General features: G+C 33.6%; 1 protein-coding gene across 1 annotated transcript in view; it reads right to left on the bottom strand.

Moving 5' to 3' along the window:
* Positions 1-388, bottom strand: part of LOC133643191 (tetraspanin-2-like) — a 33628-nt gene extending 33240 nt beyond the window's left edge. The window contains exon 1 of the mRNA XM_062037615.1: positions 324-388. Coding sequence (XP_061893599.1) covers positions 324-371 — 48 coding nt within the window. The 5' untranslated portion in view covers positions 372-388. The remainder of the gene's footprint in view (positions 1-323) is intronic.
* Positions 389-12217: the final 11829 nt, after the last annotated feature.

The raw sequence follows: 12217 nt of genomic DNA, 5'->3' as shown, positions 1-12217 counted from the left end.
AACGTGCACAACACAAAGACACATTACACAAAGACAGACTACACAAAGACACACAACTAAGACACACTACATAACGTGCACAACACAAAGACACACAACACAAAGTGCACAACACAAAGACACACTATACAAAGTGCACAACACAAAGACACACTACACAAAGACACTACACAAAAACACACTACACAACGTGCACAACACAGACACACTACACGAAGTGCACAAGCGCATGCGCAGTATATACTGTACTCCACTACCACTGCATGTTTTAGTTTGCTGACTGCATGACGCAATGTGAGGGATGACGTCATGCAGGCACTCACCCAGAAGATGGCGGTGAGGGCGAGCATCAGGTACTTCACGCACGTCATCCCTCCGTGCACGTTGCTCATCCTGTCACGTGATGCCATCACACCCGGCCCGAGTCCAGACGTGATTGCGCGCCGTCGCGGTTCGGCTGGGCGGACGTGCGCGTTCACGCTCACGATTGCGCCTCCCGCGACAACGCCGCAAGCTAAGCCCCGCCCATCGCTGATGGCGTGTGCGCCTGCCTGCGTCCCAGCTATGGTCACGTGGTGTCAACAATATGACCAACAACAATACTAATAGTACTACACAGTATTTATGATGAATACTACTCTATAATAAGTATTCATTAAGTACCACCATAATGACAGTAGTGTAGTGGACCTAAGTATTCATCAAGTACCACCATAATGACAACATTAAAATACAGTAGTGTAGTAGACCTAAGTATTCATTAAGTACCACCATAATGACAGTAGTGTAGTGGACCTAAGTATTCATCAAGTACCACCATAATGAACTCTTTAAAATACAGTAGTGTAGTAGACCTAAGTATTCATCAAGTACCACCATAATGACAACATTAAATACAGTAGTGTAGTAGACCTAAGTATTCATTAAGTACCACCATAATGACAACATTAAATACAGTAGCGTAGTAGACCTAAGTATTCATTAAGTAGGAGTGGAGTTATTGAGTCTGTTTAGCTGATTGGAGAGCTAGCTTGCGCAGCTAGTGGGTCCATGACTTGTGGGGGTGCTGGAGCCTATCCCAGCTGCATTGGGGTGGTAGGTGGGGTACAACCTGGACAAGTCACCACCTCATCACAAGGCATTAACATAATTAATAATCAAATATATTTAAGTATATGTATTTTTTCTGTCCAAATGGAAAGAATGAATACATTTAGTAAAAAAAGATAAGCTACTTTATTGACGCATTTTATTTAGTGGGCCACATCAGATGAAGTCAGACGTGGCCCCCGGGGCCCTGAGTTTGACACCTGCTGACGCTGCATTATATCATTTGTATTGCTGTCATCTGTGAGGTCACACTTCCTGTCATTTGTGCAACCCTCAAGCAAATATTGATAAATATTGACCTGTTTTGTGTTCCACATGCAGCTTTCATCATCTTCATGATTAGCATACAGTTATCATCATCATCATTGGATCATGAATAGCATACAGTCGTCTTCATCATTGGCATCATGATTAGCATACCGTCATCTTCATCATTGGATCATGATTAGCATACAGTCATCTTCATCATCGGATCATGATTAGCATACAGTCGTCATCATCATCATCATTTTCATGATTAGCATACAGTCATCTTTATCATCGGATCATGATTAGCGTACAGTCGTCATCATCATCATCATTTTCATGATTAGCATACAGTCGTCTTCATCATTGCATCATGATTAGCATACAGTCGTCTTCATCATCTTCATGATTAGCGTACAGCCCTCTTCATCATTATATCATGATTAGCATACAGTTATCATCCTCATCATTTTCATGATTAGCAAACAGTCGTCTTCATCATTGCAAAATGATTAGCATACAGTCGTCTTCATCATCTTCATTATTAGCATACAGTCGTCTTCATCATCATTTTCATGATTAGCATACAGTCGTCTTCATCATTGCATCATGATTAGCATACAGTCGTCTTCATCATCTTCATGATTAGCATACAGTCGTCTTCATCATTGGATCATGATTAGCATACAGTCATCTTCATCATCTTCATGATTAGCATACAGTCGTCTTCATCATTGGATCATGATTAGCATACAGTCGTCTTCATCATCTTCATGATTAGCATACAGTCGTCTTCATCATTGGATCATGATTAGCATACAGTCGTCATCATCATCATGTTTAAGATTAGCATACAGTCGTCTTCATCATTGCAAAATGATTAGCATACAGTCCTCTTCATCATCTTCATGATTAGCATACAGTAGTCTTCATCATTGGATCATGATTAGCATACAGTCGTCTTCATCATCTTCATAATTAACATACAGTCGTCTTCATCATTGGATCATGATTAGCATACAGTCGTCTTCATCATCTTCATAATTAGCATACAGTCGTCTTCATCATTGCATCATGATTAGCATACAGTTGTCTTCATCATCTTCATGATTAGCACACAATCGTCTTCATCATCGGATCATGATTAGCATACAGTCGTCATCATCATCATTTTCGTGATTAGCATACAGTCGTCTTCATCAGTGGATTATGATTAGCATACAGTGGTCGTTATCACATACATACAACTAGCATGTATTCATATTACATTGAAGAGAGCCTTAAAGCAGGTTTCCTAACCATAGGGCCGCAGTGCTACTCAGGTGTAATACACTCGTCCACCACTTGTGGCAGTAATGAGCATCTCAAAGAAACAGAAGAAGTCCTAGAGAAGTTTCTTAAGCACACAAAATATGACTAAAGCTGTAGTTTCATTGTCACTTAAATTAAACATATTCAATATTCATTGACTTCAGCACATCATTGTATGTTCATCATATGTTCATGTTTAGCACAACGACATTGTATGTTCATCATATGTTCATGTTTAGCACAACATCATTGTATGTTCATCATATGTACATGTTTAGCACAACATTATTGCATGTTCATCATATGTTCATGTTTAGCACAACATCATTGTATGTTCATCATATGTTCATGTTTAGCACAACAACATTGTATGTTCATATGTTCATGTTTAGCACAACATCGTTGTATGTTCATCATATGTTTGTGTTTAGCACAACATCATTGTATGTTCATCATATGTTCATATTTAGCACAACATCATCGTATGATCATCATATGTTCATGGTTAGCACAACATCATCATACGTTCATCATTTGTTCATGTTTAGCACAACATCATTGTATGTTCAACATATGTTCATGTTTAGCACAACATCATTGTGTGTTCATCATATGTTCATGTTTAGCACAACATCATCGTATGTTCATCACATGTTCATGTTTAGCACAACATCATTGTATGTTCATCATATGTTCATGTTTAGCACAACATCATCGTATGTTCATCATATGTTCATGTTTAGCACAACAACATTGTATGTTCATCATATGTTCATGTTTAGCACAACATCATTGTATGTTCATCATATGTTCATGTTTAGCACAACATCATTGTATGTTCATCATATGTTCATGTTTAGCACAACATCATTGTATGTTCATCATATGTTCATGTTTAGCACAACATCATTGTATGTTCATCATATGTTCATCTTTAGCACAACATCATTGCATGTTCATCATATGTTCATGTTTAGCACAACATCATTGTATGTTCATCATATGTTCATCTTTAGCACAACATCATTGCATGTTCATCATATGTTCATGTTTAGCACAACATCATTGTATGTTCATCATATGTTCATGTTTAGCACAACATCATTGTATGTTCATCATATGTTCATGTTTAGCACAACAACATTGTATGTTCATCATATTTTCATGTTTAGCACAACATCATTGTATGTTCATCATATGTTCATGATTAGCACAACATCATCGTATGTTCATCATATGTTCATGTTTAGCACAACATCATCGTATGTTCATCATATGTTCATGTTTAGCACAATAACATTGTATGTTCATCATATGTTCATGTTTAGCACAACATCATTGTATGTTCATCATATGTTCACGTTTAGCACAACATAATTGTATGTTCATCATATGTTCATGTTTAGCACAACATCATTGTTTGTTCATCATATGTTCATGTTTAGCACAGCATCATTGTATGTTCATCATATGTTCATGTTTAGCACAACATCATTGTATGTTCATCGTATGTTCATGTTTAGCACAACATCATTGTATGTTCATCATATGTTCATGTTTAGCACAACATAATCTTATGTTCATCATATGTTCATGTTTAGCACAACATCATCGTATGTTCATCATATGTTCATGTTTAGCACAACATCATCGTATGTTCATCATATGTTCATGTTTAGCACAACATCATCGTATGTTCATCATATTTTCATGTTTAGCACAACATTATTGTATGTTCATCATATGTTCATGTTTAGCACAACATCATTGTATGTTCATCATATGTTCATGTTTAGCACAACAACATTGTATGTTCATCATATGTTCATGTTTATCACAACATTGTTGTATGTTCATCATATGTTCATGTTTAGCACAACATCATTGTATGTTCATCATATGTTCATGTTTAGCACAAGATCATTGTATGATCATCTTATGTTCATGTTTAGCACAACATCATCGTATGTTCATCATTTGTTCATGTTTAGCACAACATAATTGTATGTTCGTCATATGTTCATGTTTAGCACAACATCATCGTATGTTCATCATTTGTTCATGTTTAGCACAACATCATTGTATGTTCATCAGATGTTCATGTTTAGCACAACATAATTGTATGTTCATCATATGTTCATGTTTAGCACAACATCATCATATGATCATCACATGTTCATGTTTAGCACAACATAATTGTATGTTCATCATATGTTCATGTTTAGCACAACATAAGTGTATGTTCATCATATGTTCATGTTTAGCACAACATAATTGTATGTTCATCATATGTTCATGTTTAGCACAACATCATTGTATGTTCATCATATGTTCATGTTTAGCACAACATCATCGTATGATCATCATATGTTCGTGTTTAGCACAACATCATCGTATGTTCATCATTTGTTCATGTTTAGCACAACATCATCGTATGTTCGTCATATGTTCATGTTTAGCACAACGACATTGTATGTTCATCATATGTTCATGTTTAGCACAACATCATCATATGTTCATCACATGTTCATGTTTAGCACAACATCATTGTATGTTCATCATATGTTCATGTTTAGCACAACATCATCGTATGATCATCACATGTTCATGTTTAGCACAACATCATCGTACGTTCATCATTTGTTCATGTTTAGCACAACATAATTGTATGTTCGTCATATGTTCATGTTTAGCACAACGACATTGTATGTTCATCATATGTTCATGTTTAGCACAACATCATTGTATGTTCATCATATGTTCATGTTTAGCACAACATCATCGTATGTTCATTTGTTCATGTTTAGCACAACATCATTGTATGTTCATCATATGTTCATGTTTAGCACAACATCATTGTATGTTCATCATATGTTCATGTTTAGCACAACATCATCGTATGATCATCACATGTTCATGTTTAGCACAACAACATTGTATTTTCATCATATGTTCATGTTTAGCACAACATCATTGTATGTTCATCATATGTTCATGTTTAGCACAACATAATCATATGTTCATCACATGTTCATGTTTAGCACAACAACATTGTATGTTCATCATATGTTCATGTTTAGCACAACATCATTGTATGTTCATCATATGTTCATGTTTAGCACAACATTATCGTATGTTCATCATATGTTCATGTTTAGCACAACATCATTGTATGTTCATCATATGTTCATGTTTAGCACAACATCGTTGTATGTTCATCATATGTTCATGTTTATAACAACATCATTGTATGTTCATCATATGTTCATGTTTAGCACAACATCATCGTATGATCATCATATGTTCATGTTTAGCACAACATCATCGTATGTTCATCATTTGTTCATGTTTAGCACAACATCATTGTATGTTCATCATATGTTCATGTTTAGCACAACGACATTGTATGTTCATCATATGTTCATGTTTAGCACAACATCATTGTATGTTCATCATATGTTCATGTTTAGCACAACATTATCGTATGTTCATCATATGTTCATGTTTAGCACAACATCATTGTATGTTCATCATATGTTCATGTTTAGCACAACATCGTTGTATGTTCATCATATGTTCATGTTTAGCACAACATCATTGTATGTTCATCATATGTTCATGTTTAGCACAACATCATCGTATGATCATCATATGTTCATGTTTAGCACAACATCATCGTATGTTCATCATTTGTTCATGTTTAGCACAACATAATTGTATGTTCATCATATGTTCATGTTTAGCACAACGACATTGTATGTTCATCATATGTTCATGTTTAGCACAACATCATCGTATGTTCATCACATGTTCATGTTTAGCACAACATCATTGTATGTTCATCATATGTTCATGTTTAGCACAACATCATCGTATGATCATCACATGTTCATGTTTAGCACAACAACATTGTATGTTCATCATATGTTCATGTTTAGCACAACATAATTGTATGTTCATCGTATGTTCATGTTTAGCACAACATCATTGTATGTTCATCATATGTTCATGTTTAGCACAACATAATCTTATGTTCATCATATGTTCATGTTTAGCACAACATCATCGTATGTTCATCATATGTTCATGTTTAGCACAACATCATCGTATGTTCATCATATGTTCATGTTTAGCACAACATCATCGTATGTTCATCATATTTTCATGTTTAGCACAACATTATTGTATGTTCATCATATGTTCATGTTTAGCACAACATCATTGTATGTTATTCATATGTTCATGTTTAGCACAACAACATTGTATGTTCATCATATGTTCATGTTTATCACAACATTGTTGTATGTTCATCATATGTTCATGTTTAGCACAACATCATTGTATGTTCATCATATGTTCATGTTTAGCACAAGATCATTGTATGATCATCTTATGTTCATGTTTAGCACAACATCATCGTATGTTCATCATTTGTTCATGTTTAGCACAACATAATTGTATGTTCGTCATATGTTCATGTTTAGCACAACATCATCGTATGTTCATCATTTGTTCATGTTTAGCACAACATCATTGTATGTTCATCAGATGTTCATGTTTAGCACAACATAATTGTATGTTCATCATATGTTCATGTTTAGCACAACATAATTGTATGTTCATCATATGTTCATGTTTAGCACAACATCATCATATGATCATCACATGTTCATGTTTAGCACAACATAATTGTATGTTCATCATATGTTCATGTTTAGCACAACATAAGTGTATGTTCATCATATGTTCATGTTTAGCACAACATAATTGTATGTTCATCATATGTTCATGTTTAGCACAACATCATTGTATGTTCATCATATGTTCATGTTTAGCACAACATCATCGTATGATCATCATATGTTCATGTTTAGCACAACATCATCGTATGTTCATCATTTGTTCATGTTTAGCACAACATCATCGTATGTTCGTCATATGTTCATGTTTAGCACAACGACATTGTATGTTCATCATATGTTCATGTTTAGCACAACATCATCATATGTTCATCACATGTTCATGTTTAGCACAACATCATTGTATGTTCATCATATGTTCATGTTTAGCACAACATCATCGTATGATCATCACATGTTCATGTTTAGCAAAACATCATCGTACGTTCATCATTTGTTCATGTTTAGCACAACATCATTGTATGTTCGTCATATGTTCATGTTTAGCACAACGACATTGTATGTTCATCATATGTTCATGTTTAGCACAACATCATTGTATGTTCATCATATGTTCATGTTTAGCACAACATCATTGTATGTTCATCATATGTTCATGTTTAGCACAACATAATCATATGTTCATCACATGTTCATGTTTAGCACAACAACATTGTATGTTCATCATATGTTCATGTTTAGCACAACATCATTGTATGTTCATCATATGTTCATGTTTAGCACAACATTATCGTATGTTCATCATATGTTCATGTTTAGCACAACATCATTGTATGTTCATCATATGTTCATGTTTAGCACAACATCGTTGTATGTTCATCATATGTTCATGTTTATAACAACATCATTGTATGTTCATCATATGTTCATGTTTAGCACAACATCATCGTATGATCATCATATGTTTATGTTTAGCACAACATCATCGTATGTTCATCATTTGTTCATGTTTAGCACAACATCATTGTATGTTCATCATATGTTCATGTTTAGCACAACGACATTGTATGTTCATCATATGTTCATGTTTAGCACAACATCATTGTATGTTCATCATATGTTCATGTTTAGCACAACATTATCGTATGTTCATCATATGTTCATGTTTAGCACAACATCATTGTATGTTCATCATATGTTCATGTTTAGCACAACATCGTTGTATGTTCATCATATGTTCATGTTTAGCACAACATCATTGTATGTTCATCATATGTTCATGTTTAGCACAACATCATCGTATGATCATCATATGTTCATGTTTAGCACAACATCATCGTATGTTCATCATTTGTTCATGTTTAGCACAACATAATTGTATGTTCATCATATGTTCATGTTTAGCACAACGACATTGTATGTTCATCATATGTTCATGTTTAGCACAACATCATCGTATGTTCATCACATGTTCATGTTTAGCACAACATCATTGTATGTTCATCATATGTTCATGTTTAGCACAACATCATCGTATGATCATCACATGTTCATGTTTAGCACAACAACATTGTATGTTCATCATATGTTCATGTTTAGCACAACATAATTGTATGTTCATCGTATGTTCATGTTTAGCACAACATCATTGTATGTTCATCATATGTTCATGTTTAGCACAACATAATCTTATGTTCATCATATGTTCATGTTTAGCACAACATCATCGTATGTTCATCATATGTTCATGTTTAGCACAACATCATCGTATGTTCATCATATGTTCATGTTTAGCACAACATCATCGTATGTTCATCATATTTTCATGTTTAGCACAACATTATTGTATGTTCATCATATGTTCATGTTTAGCACAACATCATTGTATGTTCATCATATGTTCATGTTTAGCACAACAACATTGTATGTTCATCATATGTTCATGTTTATCACAACATTGTTGTATGTTCATCATATGTTCATGTTTAGCACAACATCATTGTATGTTCATCATATGTTCATGTTTAGCACAAGATCATTGTATGATCATCTTATGTTCATGTTTAGCACAACATCATCGTATGTTCATCATTTGTTCATGTTTAGCACAACATAATTGTATGTTCGTCATATGTTCATGTTTAGCACAACATCATCGTATGTTCATCATTTGTTCATGTTTAGCACAACATCATTGTATGTTCATCAGATGTTCATGTTTAGCACAACATCATTGTATGTTCATCATATGTTCATGTTTAGCACAACATAATTGTATGTTCATCATATGTTCATGTTTAGCACAACATCATCATATGATCATCACATGTTCATGTTTAGCACAACATAATTGTATGTTCATCATATGTTCATGTTTAGCACAACATAAGTGTATGTTCATCATATGTTCATGTTTAGCACAACATAATTGTATGTTCATCATATGTTCATGTTTAGCACAACATCATTGTATGTTCATCATATGTTCATGTTTAGCACAACATCATCGTATGATCATCATATGTTCATGTTTAGCACAACATCATCGTATGTTCATCATTTGTTCATGTTTAGCACAACATCATCGTATGTTCGTCATATGTTCATGTTTAGCACAACGACATTGTATGTTCATCATATGTTCATGTTTAGCACAACATCATCATATGTTCATCACATGTTCATGTTTAGCACAACATCATTGTATGTTCATCATATGTTCATGTTTAGCACAACATCATCGTATGATCATCACATGTTCATGTTTAGAACAACATCATCGTACGTTCATCATTTGTTCATGTTTAGCACAACATCATTGTATGTTCGTCATATGTTCATGTTTAGCACAACGACATTGTATGTTCATCATATGTTCATGTTTAGCACAACATCATTGTATGTTCATCATATGTTCATGTTTAGCACAACATCATCGTATGTTCATTTGTTCATGTTTAGCACAACATCATTGTATGTTCATCATATGTTCATGTTTAGCACAACATCATTGTATGTTCATCATATGTTCATGTTTAGCACAACATCATCGTATGATCATCACATGTTCATGTTTAGCACAACAACATTGTATGTTCATCATATGTTCATGTTTAGCACAACATCATTGTATGTTCATCATATGTTCATGTTTAGCACAACATAATCATATGTTCATCACATGTTCATGTTTAGCACAACAACATTGTATGTTCATCATATGTTCATGTTTAGCACAACATCATTGTATGTTCATCATATGTTCATGTTTAGCACAACATTATCGTATGTTCATCATATGTTCATGTTTAGCACAACATCATTGTATGTTCATCATATGTTCATGTTTAGCACAACATCGTTGTATGTTCATCATATGTTCATGTTTATAACAACATCATTGTATGTTCATCATATGTTCATGTTTAGCACAACATCATCGTATGATCATCATATGTTCATGTTTAGCACAACATCATCGTATGTTCATCATTTGTTCATGTTTAGCACAACATCATTGTATGTTCATCATATGTTCATGTTTAGCACAACGACATTGTATGTTCATCATATGTTCATGTTTAGCACAACATCATTGTATGTTCATCATATGTTCATGTTTAGCACAACATTATCGTAAGTTCATCATATGTTCATGTTTAGCACAACATCATTGTATGTTCATCATATGTTCATGTTTAGCACAACATCGTTGTATGTTCATCATATGTTCATGTTTAGCACAACATCATTGTATGTTCATCATATGTTCATGTTTAGCACAACATCATCGTATGATCATCATATGTTCATGTTTAGCACAACATCATCGTATGTTCATCATTTGTTCATGTTTAGCACAACATAATTGTATGTTCATCATATGTTCATGTTTAGCACAACGACATTGTATGTTCATCATATGTTCATGTTTAGCACAACATCATCGTATGTTCATCACATGTTCATGTTTAGCACAACATCATTGTATGTTCATCATATGTTCATGTTTAGCACAACATCATCGTATGATCATCACATGTTCATGTTTAGCACAACAACATTGTATGTTCATCATATGTTCATGTTTAGCACAACATAATTGTATGTTCATCGTATGTTCATGTTTAGCACAACATCATTGTATGTTCATCATATGTTCATGTTTAGCACAACATAATCTTATGTTCATCATATGTTCATGTTTAGCACAACATCATCGTATGTTCATCATATGTTCATGTTTAGCACAACATCATCGTATGTTCATCATATGTTCATGTTTAGCACAACATCATCGTATGTTCATCATATTTTCATGTTTAGCACAACATTATTGTATGTTCATCATATGTTCATGTTTAGCACAACATCATTGTATGTTCATCATATGTTCATGTTTAGCACAACAACATTGTATGTTCATCATATGTTCATGTTTATCACAACATTGTTGTATGTTCATCATATGTTCATGTTTAGCACAACATCATTGTATGTTCATCATATGTTCATGTTTAGCACAAGATCATTGTATGATCATCTTATGTTCATGTTTAGCACAACATCATCGTATGTTCATCATTTGTTCATGTTTAGCACAACATAATTGTATGTTCGTCATATGTTCATGTTTAGCACAACATCATCGTATGTTCATCATTTGTTCATGTTTAGCACAACATCATTGTATGTTCATCAGATGTTCATGTTTAGCACAACATCATTGTATGTTCATCATATGTTCATGTTTAGCACAACATAATTGTATGTTCATCATATGTTCATGTTTAGCACAACATCATCATATGATCATCACATGTTCATGTTTAGCACAACATAATTGTATGTTCATCATATGTTCATGTTTAGCACAACATAAGTGTATGTTCATCATATGTTCATGTTTA

This window comes from Entelurus aequoreus, linkage group LG26, assembly GCF_033978785.1.
Source record: "Entelurus aequoreus isolate RoL-2023_Sb linkage group LG26, RoL_Eaeq_v1.1, whole genome shotgun sequence".
NCBI lineage: Eukaryota > Metazoa > Chordata > Actinopteri > Syngnathiformes > Syngnathidae > Entelurus > Entelurus aequoreus.
Note: the sequence above shows the minus strand (reverse complement) of the source record. Positions and strands in the feature narration are given on the sequence as shown.